The sequence below is a fragment of the Daktulosphaira vitifoliae genome, unplaced genomic scaffold (genome assembly GCF_025091365.1).
Source record: "Daktulosphaira vitifoliae isolate Bord-2020 unplaced genomic scaffold, ASM2509136v1 Scaffold_3, whole genome shotgun sequence".
Taxonomy (NCBI): domain Eukaryota; kingdom Metazoa; phylum Arthropoda; class Insecta; order Hemiptera; family Phylloxeridae; genus Daktulosphaira; species Daktulosphaira vitifoliae.
This window is the reverse complement of record NW_026099574.1, coordinates 4,194,077-4,220,970: the sequence shown is the minus strand read 5'-3', so window position 1 is coordinate 4,220,970 and position 26,894 is coordinate 4,194,077. Positions and strand designations below refer to the sequence as shown.

Genomic DNA, 26,894 nt, shown 5'->3' with positions numbered 1-26,894 from the left:
AATTAAACTTAAGTGTATATGAACTGATTCATATGGCTGTCCACCCACATATTTTTCATTCGGCCTTCCGGTCAACTATTATTTTATTTAAATCGGCGTTCAATAGCGCGCGTACATGTACATAGTTAGTATACACTCATCTGTCTCATCCAAATAGATAAATAAAAACAATTGCACACCTATAAGCCATTTACAATGTATAGAGCGCATGCGTACGGTTTACCTGCGTCTCTACCTATTCCAAGGTTTAAACAACTGTTCTCGCCTACTCGCCACAAGTCGTTCTACTATAGTGCCGTGTTGTGTTAGACGTCCTTAGTACCTAATGAACAGCNCTATTCCGCCACAACTGTTCTCGCCTACTCGCCACAAGTCGTTCTACTATAGTGCCGTGTTGTGTTAGACGTCCTTAGTACCTAATGAACAGCCGTTTGATGAGCTCTGTCTGTCATCGGATTCCGCTTGTTTAGTATCGAGTTTTCCTTTAGTATTAAAATCGCTAGAAGTGTCTTAATGTTGTGTTAAGAAATATTGTATCCATATAGTTGTGTAGATTTTCGTGAATCAAATTGATTATATTATGTGAAATACGTGGATACCTCGGACTTAAATAGTAAAAAATTCGTTCGTTAAAGTCTCTTACTATGCTTGCCATGGCGAATTTAATTCATATCATATTTTTGTTTGGAATATGTATTTCGGTAAGTCATAATATCAATGTTTTACTATTTGCTATTCTTTATATTTTTGTTATCAAGTAAAATTTGAAACGGAACCAAACATGCTCAAATCCTAGAAAACTCGCCCTTTTATCCAGCCCCTTCATTAAATCTAATAATTAACTTGATAAAATGTAAAAAAACAATTTTTTTCTCATATTCATTTATGTTTTTTGTGAATGGATTTATAAACTGGAATTCGCATGAGAAGTTTTTCCATATCTTGCGTAATACCATAAAATTTGTCTACTATCACATTCATTTTCCAAGGGACGTAATATGGTTTCCCTAAAAATTGTCATTTTTGTCATCTTTCTTAAGTAATGGGGTAAGATGATGAATACCATTGTTTAACTTTTTAACCAGAATTATTCTAAGAGAAATAGGTTTCATATGAATCTATAGATACTTTCAGTTTATTCAAGAGAGTAAGTTGAAAAATCTACTTTAGATTGCTAATACCTAAAATTTTGATTTTCAAAAATTACATCAAAAAAATATATTAAAAATTAATTTTTTACCACAACTAAAAACAACGTAAGCGCTTATGTGTTAATCTAATGAGTAGCAATGTGTACTCAATAAGCTATTATGTTAGAAAGGATGTGATGTTATGTATGATTGACTTTAAGAAATACTGAATTCGTCATCTTTTCCCATTCGTCAATTTATCATTACGGTAGTTGTCTGGCTTGATAACAGTGCTCTGTTTATTCCCTAAAATACTAGTACAATAATAGAATTTATTGTTTGACTTATTTCAGCATATGAACTGAATTTTGTTGATATTTGATATAGAACTTACCGATACTGTAATTAAATTAGTAATCCAATTGTAGGCTAGCCTTCATTAACATAGAAAATATCTATTTTTAGTAGTTAAAATGATACCAGATTTTTTGATATGGGGTAAATAAGTAATAATTTTGAAATTAAATAATGAAAATAAAATTAATTTACATCAAGCGTTAATATTAATTGTGATGAGTATTAATTTCAAGTTAGGGAGATAAATATGGTCATAGAATTTTATTTACTTACAGGGGCGAATTTGAAAGAAAAATGTTTGTGTGATTTCTTAATTCTGTCGGATAATTTTTAGTTCATTTTAAGGAGATGGAAATTTTTTATATTACATTAATTATTAGTATGCAATTTCCTGGTGAATCAAAATGTATAAATTTGCCTCTGTTTACTAAAATAGAAAAAAGCATTATGAATATCATTTTCATTTGTAATTTCCACAATCGTTTACTTATTGAATATAAACTACCATTCGAAGTAGACTATCTTAATGATTCAATGTAAAGCTATTTCTGTATGCAATTTTTTGAAACGAAAAGTTAATAAATCAAAAATTGTACAAAACAATCAACAACTAAGCGTAAAATGATATTAGACATGGAGTAAATGCATACATTTATTTATATGTATTAAAAAAATTTAATTTATAAACTTATTTACACATCTCTTGAAATAAAAAGAAGTATAAAATAATAAAATGATATCAAAGATTTATTTCCTATTTAAATCTTACCATGTACATAAATATCATCTTTATTGATGACCCTGTACGGATTCAAACGGATCTAAAAATGGTAAAACATAAAATAAACACGTATAATTTATACCAGTACTAAAAAGAGATTATACAATATATAATCTATTTTAATATAATATACACTGAAATATTACAATTTATGTGAAATAGTAGTTGTTTTTTTCAAGTTCATGGTAAATAAGTAACAATTTTTCCATAATAGTATCAATTTTATTTTTACCATTTTAGTATAATTAAAAAATTCACATTTTTCACTCAATTATAATTTCGAATGAACAAGGCAATACTGTATTAAACAAATGTTGATTAAGTTTGATTTGTAAAATTAATTGATTATGAACTGCTGGTGGTAATTATTATAATTCATATGACAGTATTATAATAATATAATAACAAGGTTAATTTTGCAATAATTTAGTAAATCAAAGCTGTTTGAAACTGGTGACATTTTATACTGCGCATACAAAGGTAAGACAAATATATAAAGAAATTGTCAAGGAAGGATTGTAAACTTAGGAACGGGATATAGAGTGGAACCACAAAATTAGTGTATTACATGATTTAGCTTTGCAAATATACTATGACTAACGTTTAGTAATCAAACAATTTAATATAATTTAATAAGTATAAATTCAAAAAAATTAAAGTGTTAGTGGTATATGCGAGTGTTAGCGTTCATTTTTCATTCAATTAATAAAAGAGAATAGCATAATAATAAAATTCTCTGTGTCCAAATCCATCAAAGCAATATTCGTAAATATTTAATTTTATATTTCAATGCCAACCAATGTAATGACTTTAAAAATGATTTAACTTTCAGTTCTAACTACTGTGTGCATAAAATAATTATCAATAGTTTAATTTATTTTTTCGTCTTATTAAAGAAGTATTTTAATACAAGAATATTAAAAATGCACAATGATATAAACTGCTAAATAATTATTGCAATGCACTTCAATTATTTAAAAGCATACAAAAAAACGCATAAAAATCACTAATTATCATATAAAACATCAGGTTTATGTATACTTTATAGTTTGCAAAAACTCTAAGATTTAATTTTTTTAACTTTTCTCTACATTACCATTAATTAAAATCCTCAAATCCAACGTTTACTTATATTTCTCACATTTAAAACTAATCATTAATTTGAAATAGAAATTTAAATTTAAAATGTAGCAAAAATAAAAAATCTAAGTATTCAGTAATTTACAGTTTTTTTTTGTCGCCATTGTACCTAAAAGATTTAAACTCGTAACATAGACAATTTTTTAACATTTATTATTTTTAATTATTACAGTTATGCCTAGATAATATATTAAGTATTATATAATACGACAAATAAACAGGACATTTGTTTAATATGCTGTGTGATTGGTATTAGGCGGAATTATTAATGATTATATGAATAACTTAGTCATCGTAAACTAGCATAGGCAATAAATACATCTGAAATTACCATTTCAAATTTTATTTGAAGACTTTTCTTTATAGATAATTATTAATGATCGGTTGAATTCTTATAGATTGTCGCAAACAATTAATTCATAACTACATGGGTCCTAAGAAATTAAAATTAAATCATTTTATGCGATTAAGAATATTGTTTCCAATAGGTTTAAATCAAGTAAACAAAATTTTACAGTTATATTTTTCTTTTAAATATGTTTTAACGATTTAGTACATGAATATTTGTTTGTTTTGCAATAACTACCGTCCTCGAAAATGATTAAGGTTGATTTAATTTTTTTTACTAGAACAGGAAACCACATTCATAATTGTACGCGATTACTAATGATATACATTTAGACGGGAAATCACAAAATTGTAGTGTATTGCAAGGAAAATTAATGATTATACTATTGCAGATCGAAAAACGTTTTATTTTTTTGCTCTCTGTAAGCACATGCTCAGATATTTTTACTACGACGGTTGCACTAACAAATATGACTCGTTTACCATCAATAGACCACCACACGTATCGATGCATGTAATCACGTAATTGTAAAAGAGTAAACATACATTTTATGATTCTCATGAAAAATAATAACGAACTCTTTGTACTCGTGTAGCGGCATTAGTCGTCACTATTAACAACGTCAGAATTCCGGATGAGTAAGAATTATGTCAAAATCGTAATAATGTTATTATTAAAAATGTGGTTCCGTGTAATTCGTTTCTGTTGCCTGCGACTTGGCCATTCGTCTAAAATTACCAATACTATACGTCACTGAAAAAATGTGTCAACTTTAGTTTTCATAATCTTATTTAGTTTTATTTGAAAGTAAAAAATGTCTTAGAATATTTCCAAGTCCCACACGTACGCTTCTTTATAGTACTTTATCTCGATCACGTGTCGTACCTCCCCAATTTTCCTTCATCAGCTTTCTCTTAAGATTTTAATCTCGCCGCTCTTTCAGTTTCGTTATCTCTGAGTTATTTTGTGTCGTTTTTTCTCGATATTTCTTTTTTATGGTCAAATGTTATTAAAAAATCCATTTTAGTTCAAACTAAATCATGAGTGATTCAAATACATTTCTAAGATTCTGTATTTTCCACTCCTATAAATATATATATAAACTTGTCACAAAATCGTTTATCGATACTATACCAAAAACTTGATACTGACTGTAATACTTCTAAGAGAAGTTCAATTATCTGAGTACTAAATTGTGTCAGATATTTAGCACCTGCTCGGCCGGATTCATCAATAAAAACATTAAGCGTGACGATGTAATGAATAGTTTATGTAGCTTTTTTATTTGACCTCTAAAAAATGTGTCTTTTGGGAGGAATATAATTTTAATTATTACCAATGAACTAAATGGTATTATGATTGTACTTTAGTATAATTAACATTCTCTATTAATTCATGTGTTCATTATAATATGTGATCAATTAATTGATGAGTATAAAGCAACTTATTACATCTAAGTATCATATAGTGACAACTTCAAATCATAATAGTTTAAAAGTAAAAGAAACAATCGGTACAAATAATTTGTTTATAGTTAATTTTATTTTCTGATTTTATAAAAAAATAATGAAATCTGGTTAAAAATACCAAAAATAATAACTAAAAGTTTGGCTTACGCATATTCCTAAAAATAATTCTTATTCTACTATTGACTTTTGTTTTACAGGCATACTATGACTCATATTTATAATAAGTAATGTAAGGACTAATGTAAGGACTAATGTACAGACGCCGTACAAATAATTTTTAACTTACGATAGACAATGCTATGCCTATCGGATTGAATTCTTGTAAGAAATGCTTTGACTTCATAATTAGGGCATAATTATGGTGGTGGGCTGTGAAACATTCTCTTATAAATATATATCTTTNCAGACGCCGTACAAATAATTTTTAACTTACGATAGACAATGCTATGCCTATCGGATTGAATTATTGTAAGAAATGCTTTGACTTCATAATTAGGGCATAATTATGGTGGTGGGCTGTGAAACATTCTCTTATAAATATATATCTTTAGAATAATTCTATAATTTACGAAACAATTCATAATTTGAGTTAAAAGTATATTATTCTCCTAACTCATTTTACTAACAAGCAATTTTTTTTGTGTTTGGAAGAAGACAAATTGGATTATTAGGAAACTAATATTCCACGTAATATTTTTAAGTTAGCGTGAGATTAGGTACTTACAAGTCCTATACAAATCAAAATTTCACCTCCAATTCAATACTCAAGATAATTTATTTTTATAAAAAAAAAAAATGATTTAATTACATTCTTTAATTAAAAAATAATCAATTAAATTTCACTCTCTGCTAACTTTTGTTTTATTTATGTAAACACTAATGTAATTGTTGGTTACTTTTGGTAATTTTTTTTAGGTATGTTGCACAATATAAGTTCTCTGGAATGACCACAAGTTTCCTCTACCCTTTCTGAAATCTTGTTAGTTGTAATGCTTCAGTTTTACTAATATCACTCGAGAATAATTTTCTAGTAATATTATAGCAATAATTATTATTACTAAAAATAATATGTTGTTAAATTACAGTTCGATAAGTATTGATTTATGAATTTCGTTTTGCGCCTCTAGGTAAACATTTTAAGTAACAGCTAAACCACAGTATTAGTTGATTACGTACATCTGCCCACTAATAACAAGATTCTAAAATAAGTTGTAATATTTGTTGTTCACTGTCTATGCAGTATAAAATTTGGTTAACATTACGAGGGAAGAGTACGATGTATTATCAGCCTACATCTTAAAAACAGATTCCATGCGAGGTCAGCTCTACAAATACACAGCTGATGATTTTTTAGTACATAACGTATGCGTATATTTAAAACAATGTAGCGGTGACTGCGACTTATATGAAGAAAATATGTTTTGTTTTAGTGTCATTTACCTATGTTATGAAAACCCGTAAAAGAAACTATGCGAACGAGGAATCGGTAATCACTAATAGCTCCCCCCCCCAGAGAGCACCATTGATGGAGGAAATGTTAATACTGCGGAGAGAAATGCGCTGCTATGTTGCATAATGAGCAAAATAAAATGTGTGCCAGTATTCTACAGATGGTTCGGTCGTTGTTGTCTATTGCGCACACATGTCGTTCGAAACACGCTATAGATACATAATGTATCTCGTGTTATTATCTGTACTGCGGCGCACATACTGAGCACTGGGCCGCGACGATAGTAGTGTGACTTGTAAGTAATGACATGGACTGTTGCAATAAAATCTGCGCATTTTCAATCATGGCTGGTTAAAAAACAAAAATTAATCTTATACAATCCGCCCTGTCTATGATATTTAACGCAATTACCACTGGAGTATAGTGTTATTACACAAGTAAATATGTTAAAATACAGACTCCTATTTGATCTCGCTACACCTTAATGTTGTCGTTTGAATGTGATTAATAAAATATTAATCTCCTTAAGTGTTGTGCGTCTCGTGCAAAACAAGTAACATACGATAACGAGTATTGCAATTTTATCAGTATGCGCGTACTTACAGTGTCGACAATGTAGTATATGGACACCAAAAGGGCACAAAAAACTTGTCCTCTACAGATAGTCGGTTTATTGGCGTACCAGAACCTATTTCATATATACAGTAACGTATTGAGATCATTTTTACAAGATACCCAAGTTGGTAAATAAAAGAATATCNACGTGTACTTACAGTGACGACAATGTAGTAATGGACACCAAAAGGGCACAAAAAACTTGTCCTCTACAGATAGTCGATTTATTGTCGTACCAGAACCTATTTCATATATACAGTAACGTATTGAGATCATTTTTACAAGATACCCAAGTTGGTAAATAAAAGAATATCCGCCTTGTTCGTTTAATTGTTTGTACGCCTCATATTCAGATACGCAGCGCTAATGACTCATATTAACGGAGTTCAGTTTAGTATACTACCTTGAGCAAATAGTCCACTGAGAACTTTTTTCAATACACACATTTTACAAATTTATGTTATCATCAGAAATATGATTTAGAAACGATTTAAAGAAAAAATCCTATTGGATTACCTTTTTTAATTATTCCTTATACAAATAAATCAAATTTCTATGGTATATTGTAACAGTTTTTATTATACCATAGTTAGTGTATTAAACATTATGCAATATATATTCTTCATATCCAATGTGTTCGATATGTAGAAATATTGATGACTCGCAAACCAACACTTGGTCTTAATAACCAAATCAACACTCGAAGAGTTCATTAAAATAAATTTACTTATTTTAAGATTAAAAAATCATTTAGGTTAATATTATTTCTTGTTCTCGGAACAGAAACGGACAATTGTTGGTTGAATTTTTACCAAACCTCTCGGTCATTCTATGCTTGGTATTTAAAAAACACTTGAAAATAGCTTTAATTAGACAACCGCAGTATTCCTGAATCTACAAAGAGTAACCATTATGTTGATGGTAACCTCTCAATGAATAGTAGCAAGTTTTGTCACAAATCATTACAATGAATGAAAATTATGGGCGTTGTGTTTTTGTACCAATACAATATTTCAAATTTGAATTGTATTTCATCCAATGTAACATATTAGAAATCGATGCATGTGTGGGACCAATGTCATTTCAAGAACCAAGGATTTCACTTTATTTTGAAACCAGGCTAATGAAATGTATCAATATTGAGCGGAAGGACATTGTACAACCCACACAGAAAAACTAAACTTAAAGCACATGCCACGAAAAGCTGATAGCGTTCATTTTTACATGTAATAGTCGTTTTTTGATAAAGTATAATAATTTTTAAAGTTAACAACTTATTAAAAAAAAAAATCGGTACGCAGTAAAAAAAAACTACTAGTTAAACAGTTATATTTACTTATCCAGCTTAGTGATAAAACGAACAATTGCACTTAAATAGTCCCGTTTTTTATTTCTTTTAAAAATATAGTTATACAATTTTTTTAATAACATACATTTTAATATATTTCCCATAACTGTTACATTTATATTTCCTAAAGAATACCTATGCGTGAGAAAAATGTAATTTACACTTCCTTATTTACAGTTTTCATAACTAGGTGATCAAACGTTATTTATTTGTGAATTTCAGACAAAAGTTAATAGTCTATAATATATGAGTATTCTTTGTTAAATATCATGCGGTAAAAAGAAATTCTATAGCATACATTAAAAAATATAGTTTACAATCACTTGAGAAAATGTGTACTCTGTTTATAAAATAGCATGTGGTCCAGGGAATATAAACGTCAATAAACCAGCAGCAATAATAAAAAATAACTGCTAAGAACATTAATTTTCTGCTTATTGTACAACCGTAAGTCATAACAACTTTGTGGATATATCATTTTTACCATATAAAATTTGATTGGATTCACGTGGAAATTTAATAAAAACATTTATCAATGTAAAACGTCAATGAACATCTGAAATGCAGAACAATCAAAATTATTAAATAAAAAATACTTAAAATGAGTATTACTATAATAATATTACTTTAAAAAGTCAAACACCCAACTCCGTAGAGTTTTTTGATCGCAAAACCGACTGCAACATTATAAGTAAATTAAACATTTTAAAACTATACGAAAGCAATCACTAGATTTATTATTCCTACTTAACATTTTATGCTTTATCAGTTAATACATTTAAAAGACATAAGATGTTAATTTGTTGGACATAAGCTCTAAGAACGTTCGTTTCGCTATTATAAAATCTTGTTTAGTTTACTTAGAATCGTATATGGCAAAGAGCGCCAGCCTCGGTTGTTTACGGGAATTTTTTATAGCAGTCATTTCAACAAAAGGATTATACTTTTTTTAAACGAACACCTATAAAACTCATGTACAAGTTATGTATCAAAGTGCACACTCATTACCAAACAACACCTCGTGACGTCTCTTAGACTTACTATTTAAAACAAATTGATTGCCGTCTATAATAAATCATTTTATTGTATTTTGTAATAGAAATTCAATTGTAATAAATTTTTTGACAACAAGACCATCGAATAATAGTAGGAATCGCCGACATTCCAATCCAGTTACAATAGATAATATTGTTATCAGACATCACAATGAAATATAATATTGTGTATGTGATATAGCTAAATTTGAAAACCGACACTATTTGCAGATCATAACGTTGATGATCGCAATTTTTAACTGTAAATATTTTTGCTTGGTACAAATATTTAGAAATGTATTACTTATTTATTTTTTAACGGAATCGCTAAAAACTTTAAAGTTTTCCTTGATTAGTTACTTTTCATTTTTTTATTATTAGTAATAGATATTATTTTTTTGTAGTAAAAATACGTTCAGAGTCTGAATATATTTTAATCGCCTTTTGCTACGACCCTGCTGTCCTTTAAAAAACGTATTATGTATACTTCATAATGGGGAACGGCTTATACAATTATACGCTGGTCGATAAATTGCGGGCAGTTGACATTCCTATTTAGACCATTCGCGCAGTATCCTATTCTTCAGCCAAAGAATGTGCGTAGTATTGCTAGAAATAATTTATTTGTTATATTGATAACAAGTAGTGTTGCTGCATGTAACATTAATTGTCAGATAACAGGACAAATCCCATGTAAAAATCGTTTCAGGATTTGTATTGTCCAACCCACAATATCCAGCTGAAAGTTCAATACTCTTATCTTATTTAAATATCAGACGCACTGTATTATTCTATTATATATTATTAATTACTAAATCTTATGACGCTTAGGCTAAATTAATGTAATGTTTTTCCGCACACATTAAGCTCGTGTTAATGTACCAGTGTTTTATAGCACTATAATAACCTGATAATATTTTTAAAGGACCTAATCACATTACACCATTGTCCATCACACCTTATTATCGCCCAAACGCATCATAATAGCTGAGGTGTTATTCACCCGTGGCTGGATATACACTCTTCATCAAAGTTTTTCGTATTTAATAATGTCAAAATACATGATTGATGTAAAATTTTACACACGTTTACATCTCTGCCGTTCATTTTCCTTTTGTTGGAAACATCAACGCTAGTTTTGTAACGCGAACAGCAACTGTTTGCATTGCATTCAGTGTTTAAACCGTGTGTCTCATGTTTTCTGGTATCCATAAGTCTCTAAAGAATACACATAATTTCTAGACTAAAGTAGGAGCCAGTTGGTTTATTAATTTACATGACTGTGGGGAATGTCGGACTATCCATCATCTTGTTAACATTGCTCTGCATAACTTATAAACGACTCGAATGCGTTGATTATTCTTTGAGGGAATAGAGATATTGTACCGATTCCGAGAGCAGTGTGGGATAATTAGTGTTATTGATCGAGCGTACTGCTTTGTGGTCGTTCTCGATGGGTATTTCAGGCAAGTACTTGACAAGATGTGATTTTTGTCGATAATGAGACCGCATTTTAGGTGATCTCTGATTGATGTAAACGCATAAAACCATAGGTAACGGGTTATTAAGTGCGCTTGATTGCTCTTTCGATATTAGTTGATGCACTCATCAGCTTAAATCTGACTATCTTGCCTTGTTCCCCCCATCTAATACCTAATTTTTTTTTAATATACTTTTTCTTCTTAACTATTCCTGTATGATATGTTACTTGTGTTAGAGAATTCGTGAAGATAATAATTTACGGGTTCGCGGCACCATTTTATAGCCATCGAAATCGTAGCCTATACAAACGTATGCATACGATAGTCGACACATGATCACATTATAGTTTACGATTATAATATAAACCTGCAGGGTTTAATTAACCAACACGATGGGGATCTTCTGCAGCATTAACCTAATTCCTCAACGTTGTTCGCGAGTTCGTTGTATTCAAATGCTCGCAAGTCGCTACCTTATTAATTAAGTCTGCGAACCCGCAGATACATCAAAATCGACCCCATTAAATCAAAACTGAATGGTCTTCATGCGTGAACTTTTGATAAATCTATTAGAGACTACATGGAATATCTGAATTCAACACAGTTATTATTATATTGGCAGGTTTGGAGTTACTAATGGCGTGTTAAAAGAAATTTACCGTGTGCGTTTGTACTCGACAAAATCAGTACTTCTGTGATGAATGTCGGCCGGGCTTTGTGTGTTATATGTAATAAAGCGCCTACGCTAGTTTATGGCGGACAGCCTTAAAAGGTGGTCAGCGCGTCTCGACGTTTATAAGGTTGGCGAGTATAATGTATTCTCCATTTGAGCTGCAATGTACCAAGGCCGCCTTGTGGACCACTGCATCTCTTGCTGCCGCAATTGAATAATATCACCATTATATTATATATTACTCATATAAAAGTATACGTACAAGCGTTGACTGCATTTCTCTTCGTGTATACATAAAAATTCAGTTAATACGCAGCATATAATGTCATGACGTTATGGTAAAAAATGTAGGAATAGGAATTGAGCAATCCATCTGTATGATGTCCACATAGACCTGGTCATCACTTCAATACATTTAATTCAACTCTCTTAAGCTACACGTGAAATTACCTATTTTCCAGTTGTATTCTCTAGCGGTCTTTGAACTCATTGGGTCCCATCTGGGTTCTTACAATGGTTAAGCACACAAGATATTTTTTTCCTGTAAATCAAACTTCCGTTTATTTTTATGATGGCGCATAAAAAAAATGCATTTCCATAACAATAAATCGTTGAAAAACAATACGTGCAATGTTAATTTCAATAGCAGAATGTTTTGAGTGATAACAAATGTTGTTAGTTAAATTCGTGAGCAAGTTATATGATTAACAAATTATAAATCACATTATAAATTAAAAAAAAACGCTTATAAGCTTACAAATAAGTGTATTTGAAAGCTCAAGTATGTAATATATCACAATTCTGTCTATTGTTTATTTAAATTTTGATAAATAATTTAACTAAGTTGTAAATAGAAATTCATAAAATTGTATGAATATTAATGATATGACAATTTGAAAGGTAAAATACTTAAGTTATGTAATAACCAATAAATATTTTTTTTTTACAGGCGATTAATGGGCAAACTCTTGTAGAACAAGAGTTCATACCATCCGTTACGGCGACATGCAAAGCTGGGTACATGACGATTAAAGTTGCCACAAACCAGCCTTTCTTCGGTTAGTTGTCATTAATTAAAATTTACAATCATAATTATGTTTTTACATACTGTTACGCAAACTATGCAAAAATATAAGCTAATTACACAATAATTAAGGGAATAGGATACATGGTACTGGATTCTAGTACACAATTGTCATGCACATTAGTATTTTCTATTTTTTTTTAACGGAACAAATTTGTCAGGACATTAAATATGCCATTCTAGTACTCTAAATACTGAGTCCTATAAAATAAAAAAATTACATTGTAACTGCTTCACTTTTTTATCTACAAAATTTCAATTGTTTAAAACAGATCATTTAAATTTTTACAATGCACTTTTGCATTGATTATTCATTGTGCACATCAGTTGACATAAAAATAGTATTTATTTGTATTAATTAAATGTGCCAGTAAACATAGTAAATGTAAAAAAAAAAATAAAAATTTATACAACAAAAGCAAATTAGTACATATATACAGAGTGGGGCTGACCAGGTTTTGACATTTTTTGTCTGATTTTTTTATGAATAAACACATTTAAAAAAAACTCGTTTATGTTTGAATAATGAACATTAAAAAATATAAATGGATATATTATTATTTTATTGTCAATTATTTTTATAAATCGTTCAATTTTTAAAGAAAATGGTGTACTTGTAATTTATAAAAATTATATAAACTCATAATAGTAGTAAATATTCATAAAATGTTTTTTTCTAATTAATTGAAAACCTTCAGTTCATATACCTTTAAATTATTCTTATTAAATGATAACCTTATTTATAGATAAATATTCTTTAATGATTAAAAAACGTTGCAATTATTTTATGCAAATTACTTTTGTAGAATAATATGTGTATAATTGTCCAGCTTTTTTAAACAGAATTATTTTTAATAGTTACTATAATTAGAATGTTGTATGAATTTTTTCTAATTCCCTATTATTATTTACGATCCTTCAAATAAGTATAATGTGTTTTTGTAATAACTTTTAACAAAAGTTGAACGCACTATATACTTGTTATGGACAACTCCTCCCACGCACGTCAATCGAAAGTCCTCATATAATATACAGTGTTCATATAACATACTTGTAAAGTCATAAATCTTGTTATCAGAAGCGAACCAACAATATCATCGACATTTAATAACTGTATGTTTGTTTGCTATATATCATTAAACTTGATCGTATTCAACGCATACAATAGATAACCCTCCAGATCGGATTGAAAAAATTACAGAGTAAATTATAACATGACCTTTCATTGTGGTATATATGTGCAAAAATTACCACTACACAATGTTAGCATCGTAAAAAGTTAATTCTATGATTTAGTACTTATCTATTCAGGTATTTACATTCACTCCTTTGTTACCAAAATGAGTCATTTTCGATTGATGATCGTTGACACGTTTAGTTAAATTTTTATTTCAGCTCTAAAAAACAAATTAAGGTTTAATAGTAAATTTAAAGCTAAGGTATAGTAATGTATATGTCTATCATATTATACTCAAACACTATATTTAATAAAATATTACCATGCTGAGATATTTCCCTGACGCTATAGATATTTTACTGTGTTCACACTTCTACGTCACATAAAATACTGTCTTTTTTCATTAGTTTCGGTCATTTTGAAATCAGCTTGAAAATAAAAATAGTTTGGTGTGGACATAATAAAGCAGACTTATTTTAAATTTTATAAATAGAAATAACTTGATATTTGTGTTACTAAACAAATAATTAGATGTTAAAATGATGTCTTTGTCAAAAGCTCATCGGATTCGAAGTTTAAATAAATAATACATTTTCATTGGAAGTAAAAAAATAAAGTAGACAGATCAGTATAATTAAGATTTTTAAATTATATTATCATTATTATTCTCTAAAATAAGGTAATCAAATTATAAATGATTTATTTATGCCAGTTACTAGTACTAGAGCATTGACGCAACTAAAGAAAAAAATTCAGGGGGTAGCTGAAATTATGTAATACTCACAAACCCCTCACCCCTCAATAGTATTCATTAAATAATTAATTAATAAGAGCTAATTTAAAATAATAAACGATTTTATTTTCTTATAAAATATTATGCTAATATCAATTTTCGATTTTTATCACAGAAAATATTAACTATTTAAGTTAATGTTATAAATTCTCGTTTTCTCGATAACGTTGCGCGTCTATATATTTAATATCTTTTATTAAATATATAGATCATTATACCATATATTTAATACCATAGAATATTATTGAATATATACTATTCAGTAACTTCGAATTCGTCTTATCATCATATTTTTGGTAAATGAAAAAATAACCACAACAGTTTTTAAATTGATTGAAACATTTTTTTCACTTTATATATTTACTGTCAGCTACTGATAATAAAAACTCTTTATGAAATAAGTAAAAGTTATTTTCACATAATTTGATTGGAGGTGCTGCATCACCCCGTTAGTTGCGCTCATGATTAAAGTAAAAAAGGAGAGACAAAAAATCATAACTCAGCTCATAAGCTTGTCACTTATAAAAAATCATGAATAAATAAAAACTAATATTTTAATAGTAATTAATACCAATAAATGTTCAAAAAAATATATTATAACAATATATATTATTAATGTATAATATTCTTTCAACAGGAGCTGTGCACGCCAGAGACCACCGAACGGCCAGCTGCTTAGGCTACGGCAACGGTACCAAACTTACCACGCTTAGTATCAATCTATTTGCCAACCAAGGGACTTCAGACTACTGTGGTGTGTTCGCCAACAATGTAAGTACTGTATATTGTTACAATATATTTTAATTTTTGTTCACAATAAACGATCTCTTAAATTCTATTATGAATCCATCAGTTATCAAATATCAAAAATACCGTTTGTTGAACTGACAAAAGTAGCATACCTAGTGCATTATTATAAATATAAATTGAGTACCTATGTGAAAAAAACGACTTACATATCCAATTTCATGGTCAGTTTTTGTCAACAATACCTTCCTTCATTGATACACATTTTATTAAATACCGTTCAATAGTTATACGACATCAGCTATTCTTTTCGTTTAAAATCAATCATAATATTATTATTACGTGTAGCAGCGACTCTACCGCTACTCGATATTGGTGCTACCTGCACTCGAATCGAATGAAACATCTTTTTTTCGGATAAGAAAGAGAGCAGGTTCAAAGAGACGATCGCCATTAGATATAATAAACACCATTTTAAGTCTCCTAGAACCTCAAGAATTGTTATGAAATAAGATCAATGTTAGTTATTGTGGAGGTTTAATTTCGATTGAAGAAAATTAATGTAATACATAGATTTACTTGTTTTTTTTTACCTAATGAACAAAAAATTTTAAAAAACTTTTATTACTTAAAAGCTTTCCTCTCCGAGACTTCTGAGTGCTAGTCCGCCCCTCGATTAAACATTATAATAAAATAAAAAAATTAGTACATAATATAATCATAAAATTATATACAGAGTGGTTTATTGAGAATGATATCCCCATTTTTTTCACAAAATTTAACTGAATTCAATATTTTTTATTTTTATAATACATAATATATATCAAATTAATTAAAAAGAAACTAATCCTTAAGATAATTTTTCGAGCAAATTTCGAAAGATAAATAAATGGGTACCTAAAATTTTTCTATACTATTGGATGGAAAATTAACTTAACAAAAGATTGACTGGTCAATAAATTGTTTTGAAGCAATACTTTTTAAATTATTATAAATTTTTAAAGTAGATGAAAGAGATATATTTTAGTACATTTTGTGAAAAAATGATTATTTTATGAAAAAATTGGGGGGTATTATTATTAATTAATCACTCTATTTACAGAATGATAGATTTATCGTTGTTAACTAGATTTTTCTTAAAATAAAATTTTTTTTTGTTATCATGTATATCGAATAAATAATTCAATTTTTACTGAGAATAAACTGACGATAAGCTGTCATAAATTAAGTAATTTTGGATTAAACGATAAATAAATATCTCATAAAAAAATTATCTATATACTTTTAATATACAGAGTGTTCAATAAGTAAGGATACAGGTCAATTGTTACAAACAGTGAGAACAATAGAAATCCGTTTCCTTACTTACTGATCAACCTTCTATATATTTTGTTTTATATATATTTCTATTTATTTGTTCACTTTGGTTTATAAATATTTATTACAATCTTTGTTGACATTTAGGGTATATTTTATTCAGACAAATATGGTTATATTATTTAATATATTTCATTATAAATTGTATTTTTGTGTTATAATTCATAGCACAGTACCGATCATGTCACTACATTGAATAAAATAACCAGTATATATTAATACCGACCGACTGCTTTCTGGAAGTAGATTAAAATTCTTCATCTCTACCATAAAACTAAAATACCAACAAAAATGATTATACAGGGTGTTCAGTAAGTCAGGAAACGGGTTTCTATTGTTCTCATTGTTTGTAACAATGAGAACAATAGAAACCCGTTTCCTGACTTATTGAACACTCTGTATATTTCTATTTATTTGTTCACTTTGGTTTATAAATATTTATTACAATCTTTGTTGACATTTAGGGTATATTTTATTCAGACAAATATGGTTATATTATTTAATATATTTCATTATAAATTGTATTTTTGTGTTATAATTCATAGCACAGTACCGATCATGTCACTACATTGAATAAAATAACCAGTATATATTAATACCGACCGACTGCTTTCTGGAAGTAGATTAAAATTCTTCATCTCTACCATAAAACTAAAATACCAACAAAAATGATTATATAAAATAATGTACAGATAATGTAAAATAGGAGATTTTCAATAAAAAAAAAAAAAAATAATAATAATAATAAACTACACCAAAGTCAACCTCAACAAGCGTGTACTATTGACAAATGTATGTTTATCAGTTACCTATTTATTTACTGTAACCAGTCAATTGGTATTATTATCTAGTTATTTCCTACATAAAAGAACGACACGTTGTGAATTAAGTTATACTGTCATTAGTGTCAATAAGTTTCAATGTTTTTCTATGAATTTATTCATTCAAATGTTTTTTTCTGACTAAAAGAAATGAACCAATTCATTCCTTTTTTTTTTAAGAATTGCAAGAACAAATATACACAATAACAGTATTTCGTCAGTTGTCTAGAAAAAAATAATGTATATATATTTCTTGCTTTATTTTATTGAACATTACTTATGTATGATAGTGACAAAATGATGCAATATAATGTAAATATAATATAATATATATTATATTACAATGTTTTTATATGATAGTTACATAATTTCTCATTCTTTTTTTATTTTATAAAATAAAAATGTATATATTGTTTATTGCAATAGATATTATTTATTTAATATGTAGTTAAGAAAATAAACAACCTAGAGTATAATTATAAATATATTAGCAACTACTAGTTTCGACCACAAATCATCTTCAATAAATAATGCAAGATGAAAATATATTTTTATCTTATATCTTGTAATGTAATTATACTCTGTTGTTTGTTTTATTTATTATATATGTAATAATCTCTAAATTAAAGTAATAGTTTGTCTGTAGTCATTTCGTATCAAAATTGACACTAAAAAATAATGTATTACACATATTTCAAATTACATATTATGCAATTATTAACAAAAGCTAAAACATTTAAACATATTTCAAAAAGTTTAGCGAGTATTTTAGTTTTTCGTATAAATTAAAATGGTTAATATGGACTTTGTTTGAAATTTTAAAAACTATTTAAAACAAATGAAAATTACTATGTTTAATAATTTAATTTTGAGTTAATATAATTATTCTACGATTTTGAACATTATCTAAATAATTCACTCGTTTATTCTTGTGTGTTGAATGTAGAAGTACATATTTTGTGCGATATTATGAAATTATAAAAATTTAAAAGTAAAACTAATTACTTATACAATATTAATATTGCCAAGTATTATAAAATGAGTGGACATTAAAAAGTTTTGTTTCGGAAAAGTTTTTTCATAAAATTTTACGCATTTTAGAGGATGGCAAGTAAAAAATGTGTAAAAATATATTAGTTTTTTTAATAGGGTTACACAGTGTGAGCAGTACATATTATTTCATAAAGTATAACAACATATTATTGAATATGTAACAATAAAAATAGCACCATCAATAACTCTTTTAATAGGATATTTATAAATTTATTATAAATTTTGAACTAAGAGACCTCAAAAACGCATATTTTAATGTATTACATTAACAATTGACTAAAAATAATAAAACCCACCCAATCTCCCATCTAAAGGAATGATTTAAAAATTAATGCCAAATTTGAATTGAAAACGATTTGAATAACAAATTTGAAAACGACCTATAAAAATTTGAACTTGCATTTCAAAATCAAAATTGTATTTTTAACACGAAATTTTATTAAATTTCATAACTATTCTCTCCGTGAGAACACCTTGCTTGAAGTAATATTTACTGTTATATTAAATGCCAGAAATTTTATGGTGTTCTATTTGTTTGTTTGTATTTATGAAGAATATTATTGTGTAAATATAAAATATATTGAAATTGGTTGTGGTTGGATAATACTGCGGTCTAGAAAAGTCCTCTTGAAGGGAAAGTATAGTATAATCGTGACAGTGTACGTTATTTCTAATGAATAATAGATGATCTGTAGATGAGATCGAAAAAATATTTTTTGTGCGTTTGTATTTAATAAAATCAATGGTGAATGGGGATGAAAATTTGTTATTGCTTTATTATTTTTTTAATCTTACCAAATTAATTTTGATTAAAAAATGCCATGTAAACTATGACTTTTGTCTCCCAATTAGTGTATTTTTTTTTAAGATTATATAACCTAAATAATTGTTCTTATAAACTAAAACCTATTAGAAAAATTCCAGTTGTTTAAAATGTAGCAAGATTGTACATACAGCGAGCGACTAATTATAAATTAAGTAACACTCAGACGTCTTTAAATACATTCACAAGAAAAATGTACTTTGGGAAAAACAAATAAAGCTAAGAAGAATAATTATATCATTATCTAGTTGGATAAGTTGAATGCGTACAGAATTTTAACGTTAACCTTTTTATTTGTCTAATCCTATTAATTTCTGCTTAACGTTATAAATTACTAAGAAAACAGAACTATTTTCTTATTAAAAATATTACTGTTACCTTAACGCAGCGTCGTTTAAAATGATACCAATTCGTCTACGAAATGTTTACTACGTTTTGTTTATTAATTTAATGTTATGAATAACGTTACATCATTGTTTTTATGTTAAACAATTGTGTATCATAATTAGCTTTAATGATATTAATAAACCAAATGAATTGCGTTGTTAAACATTTTGGTAGCTGGTTCTCGATACATCAATCAACAAGTTTACTTTCTGATTAAGCATGTTCACATAATTTTGTTCACTAATTTCAAAGGTTTTAAACTATTTATAAATCACATTAAATTGTTAATTGATATATCATGTAATGATTTCATTTGATATAATTATGATTGTTCAGGTATACATATTAAGAATAAAAAATAAGTAATAGTCAATAGTATTAGTAATGACATTACTTTGTTATATTTGTAGAGAACTGAAGAAAGATCAGTACCAATTGCTATCAGAATTCATAGAACCTTAGAACTTGCAGACGACAAGTTTTATGTTATTACATGTGGAAAAGCTGGATTTAAAAATTCCAAGTATGTATGCAATTTTAATATCAAACATTTCTACTTCAATACTAAAACCGAAGATTGTATGATGCAGTTATTTTAATAGACATTTTAATGTACATACCACTCATTAAATTGAAATTACGTCATAGTTATATTTGTGTGTAAACTTTTTTTCGTAGAAATGAAACATCGTTGGTGTCACTGAAATTCCTCGAGAATGGAAAGAGAACACAGGAAGTTGTATATAGTCATCCGTATACGTTGAGAGCTGAAATATCAAGACCAGACGGTAATTATTTGATAATTGTTTATTTTATACCACAGAGTATACTGATAAAAAATTACATAGTCAATATAAGGAAGTGATTAATTAAATCAGTAGTTATTTTGGTATGTGGACAAATAGCTAAATTTAAATTTAGTTACCCTATTTTTAAATTGAATAATAATTAAATACGTTTTTTTCTGACAAATTAAAATGTTTTTTAAGTGTTTAATAGAAATGTATAATTATTAAGTATATTTAAATAATATTTATTTTTATTTTTTATCACTTCAGTAAAAATAATAACATTACCTATTACAAAATGGCTACCAATTTTGTTAAATAATAGAAGTGTCCAAGGCTTGTTATTATTTTAGATAAATTGTATATTCCATGAAAGTATTTTTTTTTATTTTAATGAATCTTATTTCTCAAAAACAATTTACAAAGCACATCTGCATCTAATTTTTGAATAACACACTTAATTACTATAAAATTAGTTGCGTATTTAAAAAAAAAAAAAATGGGTTGATGTTTTGAAAAACTTTTAAAATAGTAAAACCAAGTGCGTGTGATAGGATAGGGAGCATGCTTCCACTACAACACTGCCGTGCTAAGCAAAAACAGGATAACTCCAAAATTAAAAAAAAAATTTTTTTTGTTTCTATAGGTAAATTTAGTGGTTTTACACCAATTTTTGATGTAAAAATAGTATATTTTTTATTAAAACATCTAAAATTAATATAAAATATGACAATATACGGTAAGTTCAATATATTTGATTTTTTGTAAGCGAAAACACGGTAAATCCAAATACTAAGCAAAAACTTGGTATATCACATAAAAAATAATGGAGTTACCGTCTTTTGACTTATGTTCATACATTGTGAAAAAAGGGTATCTTGATTTACTATTAAAAATGTTTTTTTGTGTTCCTGAAAAATCATGTTGACTGGAGTTATCCTGTTTTCGCTTAGCACGGCAGAACAATAATAGGATAACCAAATATTAGGGTATATTTTTATTTTGATTAAATGAACGGTACAAATTGTTTCCACGCATTAAAAATAATTGAATATATAATTTATTTAAGTTATAGTTATAATAAAAATTAATCAATTTAGAATAAAACAACAATTATATTATTGTTATTTTATTTTTATAAAACAAAATATTAATCAATTTAAAATATGGATATTCATCTTAATTAATGAAAAATTAATCTTTATATTATTACGATTACTTTTATAGTTGCATTAATAATTGATGATTAATAAATGTCAACTAGGCTTTAAACCTTGTAATTATTAAACAATAGATACTAAAGAGCTCAAAAAATAGTATTTTATGGTTGATATTTGAATGTGGGCAATTAATTTAAAAATATTTGAAGAGTGAATGTGTCAAACGTTCTATGTCCCAAAAACATATTTGTTCAGAAAACACAAAAAACAATGGTAACATGGGCATGTCTCACATATCGAACACCATCTATGAATGCAATTTTGTACAAGTAAAAAATTTAATTGACATTTGAAACACATACAAGATTGTGGCCTTTGGCACATAGAACATAAATCAGAAATAAAACAATTTTTCACTTTTTTGGCACATAGAACGTTTGACACATTCACTCTTCATTTAATTTAATTATTATACAAACCTGTATACAATAATCTAATGTCATATATTACGGTCGAATTATATTAATATTAGTCAGTACGATAGCAACAGAACAAATAAGAAAGAAATATTAAAAATTATTTTGGATTATATTAAAATTGGTTTGCTTGTATGAATTACATTACACACAGTTTTGGGCGGGGAGCTGGTTGTGGTGTTAGAGGTGACTCGAGGCCCCCCTCAAAAATTCGATTATTAGCATTTGTGACGATTTGTTTTTTATCAATATAATAAAATAAATAAATGATTTAAATATATTCATATAAAAATGGTTAGATTAATATTGATACTAATAATAATTATAATAATTTGACTAAAAATAATTTTCTTAAAGCATGTAACAAAAACTTCTCATATTTGACATTGCAGGAACCCATGGAATACGAGTTAAGAATTGTTTTGCGTTTAGCAAAAAGAACAACAGCGTCAATCTCATCAACGAGCGCGGGTAAGTGAACCCAATCGCTATTTCTTATATAATAGACTTCTACTTCTTCTCTGTTTGAAATGCTACAATCATGAGGTTTTTTATGATCCATGATTTCTAATGAATAAAATTAAGTAGCTTATTGTGATCATCGTTTTGAAACCAATGAGGCGTGCACGATTCTTAATAAACATGGCACAAACCTCTTCTTTACAATTTATATTTTTATGATATTCAATAAGTAGTCAAAATTCAATTTTTCGTGATAGTTTTATTATTGCCTTTATTTATTTGATTCGAAAACTAAAAAGTATCGTTATAAAAGAAAATTTACTTAATATAATAAGTATTTGAAAAAGGACTAACGTATTAACAATATTTGTCGTGTGTTGGCTCAATATTATTGAGACAAGACTATACTCGTATTGTTTTATATAATTTATAAAGATTTTCGTTGTAATCTTAACCTAATTGCTTATAATTTTATTGATTCAATGCTTAATAATATTCATGAATAAATACTTTAATTCACCCGAGTTATAAAATTAAAAAAAATAATTAATTGATTGTTTTTAGATGTCCAATTAATTCTAAAGTCATTACACCATTCATATATGATACTAAAACCGGACATGCAGATGCTATATTAACATCGATGTTCCGGTTTCCGGATAGTTCAGAATTACATTTCCAATGCGACATCGAGGTATGCCGAGGTGTATGCACCGAACCTGATTGCGATGATGTATCCAGCAACTCGTTGGCCTTACAGCAATCAAAAGACGTGAAAGGGGAAGCTCAGCAAGAAGAAGGGACGCTACTGGCAAGCACTAGTGTATTTGTCTTACAGCCTGGTGAGACACCTCGTAGTTTAGGTTTATGTGACGATTCTTCTGAAGGAGGTATTCGACCACCATGGTTGCTTTACTTGTGCATAGCATTTGGACTGATGTTTCTGATTATGTTGATAATCAATGTATTCCTGTGCTCGGCAATGACGTGCTCTTGTGCACGTACCGATATCATTGAAAAAGAACCTAGTATCATTGAAGACTACGACCCTTATCGCAGTTGGCACGGTTCCCAATATGGATCCAGGTAACAAACATAATAGTTATATATTTTTTAATAATTTATCATAATGTTATTCAAACCGTTAAATGTTTTTTTTAGTTTAAAAAAATGCTCACAATTTACACATTTTTATGTAGGCAGCTCTGTGATTTTACACGAGTTTTTTGCCTACTTAACCCAAAGTCGAATATGTTACTGATATTTCTCAAGAAAAATTTATACATTTAAAAAAAAATTTTCATTGACCACAACAAACAAGAAATTATATATTCATTTTTATTCCATATATAGAGTTAACAAATAGTACATAATGGGGTTTCTATTGTTCATAAAATTCGAACTATTCCTTACTCACTTAACACCTTATGTAATTTCTGTTTAAATGTTCAATTTAAAATTCAAAAATTTTGGTTACACATTTTTCTAATAGTTATTATCAATAATATAATTGTGTTATTTTACGCAAAAAATATAAACGATATCAAATCATATGTTGTCATATTGTTTGTTTTTTATTTTCTGTTGCGGAGGGTTATTATTTTCAGTCTTTGGACACCGCTTTAAGTAAACTAATTTGGCAGCTATTTTGTTTTAGGTAATGTTATTGTTTTTACTCATGTGATGAAAATAAAATATTAATTTTTATACAAATGTGAAATTAACCCATAAATATGTTATTTATATATGCTAATTTAAATTTAAGGATTTGGTCTCACTGATTTACCTAAATACAATTGGCCGACTGATTTACTGATCTTACTATATCAACTATGAACATTTTTATTAGTATCGATTCTGTATATTCTGTGTTATTATTAATAGAAATAATTATTCAATGCATTTTAATAAATCATACGTTTCCACGTGTGACTTTAAACACAGTTATGTTTATAATATGATGATAAATATTAATGATTATTAATCTACGTTCCAAAATAGTTTTCTTAAATTTTTACCAGTGTCATCCGCCTACTGCCTACATAAATTTTCATTTCAATCAGAACATACATTTGCCCACGGAATATGTTTAATATATGTATCGTTATTGTAATTAAATAACCCGTTATTTGTTTAGGTATTCTTTGAATGGTAAACCGGGATATGTATCTGGAGGATCAACGATGAACTCGACGAGGTCCATGTCAACTAACAGCGACCACTATGCTATTGTACACTCTAGGCCGGGTAGCCGGTATTCGGGAACGGCAAAGCATCAACCGCATATGAGAGGACCACCATCACACATGGGATCACATTATTCCGGAAAGATGTAAATATTTAAGAATGAAATGTTTCATTAATTGAGATAAAGTTGGATTACTAGAAATACAAACACAACTAGACCAACACAATTGAATTTATATATATTTGCTGTAAATATAAATGTGAAGTATTTCTCCGGAAAAAGTTAATTGTATTATTATTGTCTCAGAAACTTAGTTGCCATTTTATTTTTCTACGATAATTCATTAATAATGACAAAATGATAGTCGCTATTAATACAATATAAATAACTGATTTATATACGTTTTTACTTAGGTATAAGTATTATGTATTTTATATATTAACTTCCTACTGTTGATTTTAAGAGTATATTAAAAAAGTTCGCATATATAATATGATTTTGTACTTAATTTTGTGTAAAATAATACAAATTCTTATAACTAATCATGTGACAATATATTTTTAGTTTAATTCAACTATTAATACTTTTTGATGATTTAAATGTCTTGTTACACTTTATTATTACATAAGATACAAACCAAAAACCTAATACAAAATTTCTTACATACCCAGTGTTGATTTGAGAATTATTTTTGTTTCAGGGGAGTCTCAGTCCCCTAGTAGTATATTTAAATTTAACACTGGATATACCTATGTTAATATTAAAATATATTAACCATCTCTTTTATCCAGTTCGAAATTTCAGCAAAAAATTATTAATTATTGATCCAAAGAATTTTCGACAACATTTTGTTTAATTAAAAAAAAGATCTCTAGAAGTAATCTTATTTTCATTATATTCATAAAAAAATTTAATATTAAAGGCTTTTTTATAAAACTTTTATAAAAATATTATAGAAAAAGTTACATTTTAATCTTGAGCTACATAATTTAAGCGGAATGGTAACACTAAAAAAAAAACGGTAGCACAGTGGAGTCGTGGGACAGTATGGACATGGCATAGTTGAGACAAGTACACATGATATGTGTCACTGATTAAAATCATTATCATAAGAAACGCTTCGATGTAAATCTGTAGATAGTGTTTAATTTTAAGAAATTGTAGGATTATACCAAAAAAAAAATGAACGCCTATTTTTTGTTCTACTTCGACTGCCATTTGCTCATAGAAAAAAGGTCGTTGATATAAACTTTTTTTTTTTTTAATTTCTAGTACGTAAAATAAGGTGTATTTTAATATACATATATATTTAAAAGACGCAGATTTTCAAAAGTTAAGTTGAAAAAAATCTACTTTTTAAATTTTTCTTAACTTTGAAGGGGCAAAATTATCAAAATAAGTATAAATTTATAATTAATGTAAGTTAGATTCATGAAAGTTTTATATTTATTGGTAGACTCATTATTATGGCAAACCCTGATAAGGTATTTTTAAATTAACAAAAAAAAATAATAAAATTTGAATACAAAAATAGCATGTATTTTAACTACGGCAGTCATTTGCATAAAGAAGATAAGCGTCATGACAACTTTTTTTTTAATTTATAGTATGAAACATGAGCTTAAATTTGACATATATATTAAAAATGCAGTGTTTCCAGAACATTTTTAAAATTTAAGTTGAGTTTGTAAAAAAATTGCCATTTTGAATCACCCTCTGTGGGCAGGTAAA

At 27.5% G+C, this 26,894-nt stretch overlaps 1 protein-coding gene across 1 annotated transcript; it reads left to right on the top strand.

Annotated features, from left to right (window-relative positions):
* Positions 1–371: 371 nt before the first annotated feature.
* Positions 372–25,737, top strand: LOC126900666 (uncharacterized). The gene is made up of 8 exons (XM_050676552.1): positions 372–701; positions 12,777–12,885; positions 15,519–15,652; positions 20,500–20,612; positions 20,768–20,877; positions 22,906–22,984; positions 23,540–24,061; positions 25,113–25,737. The coding sequence occupies exons 1-8, from the start codon at positions 645–647 to the stop codon at positions 25,309–25,311; spliced, it is 1,323 nt and encodes a 440-aa protein (XP_050532509.1). The 5' UTR covers positions 372–644; the 3' UTR covers positions 25,312–25,737.
* Positions 25,738–26,894: the final 1,157 nt, after the last annotated feature.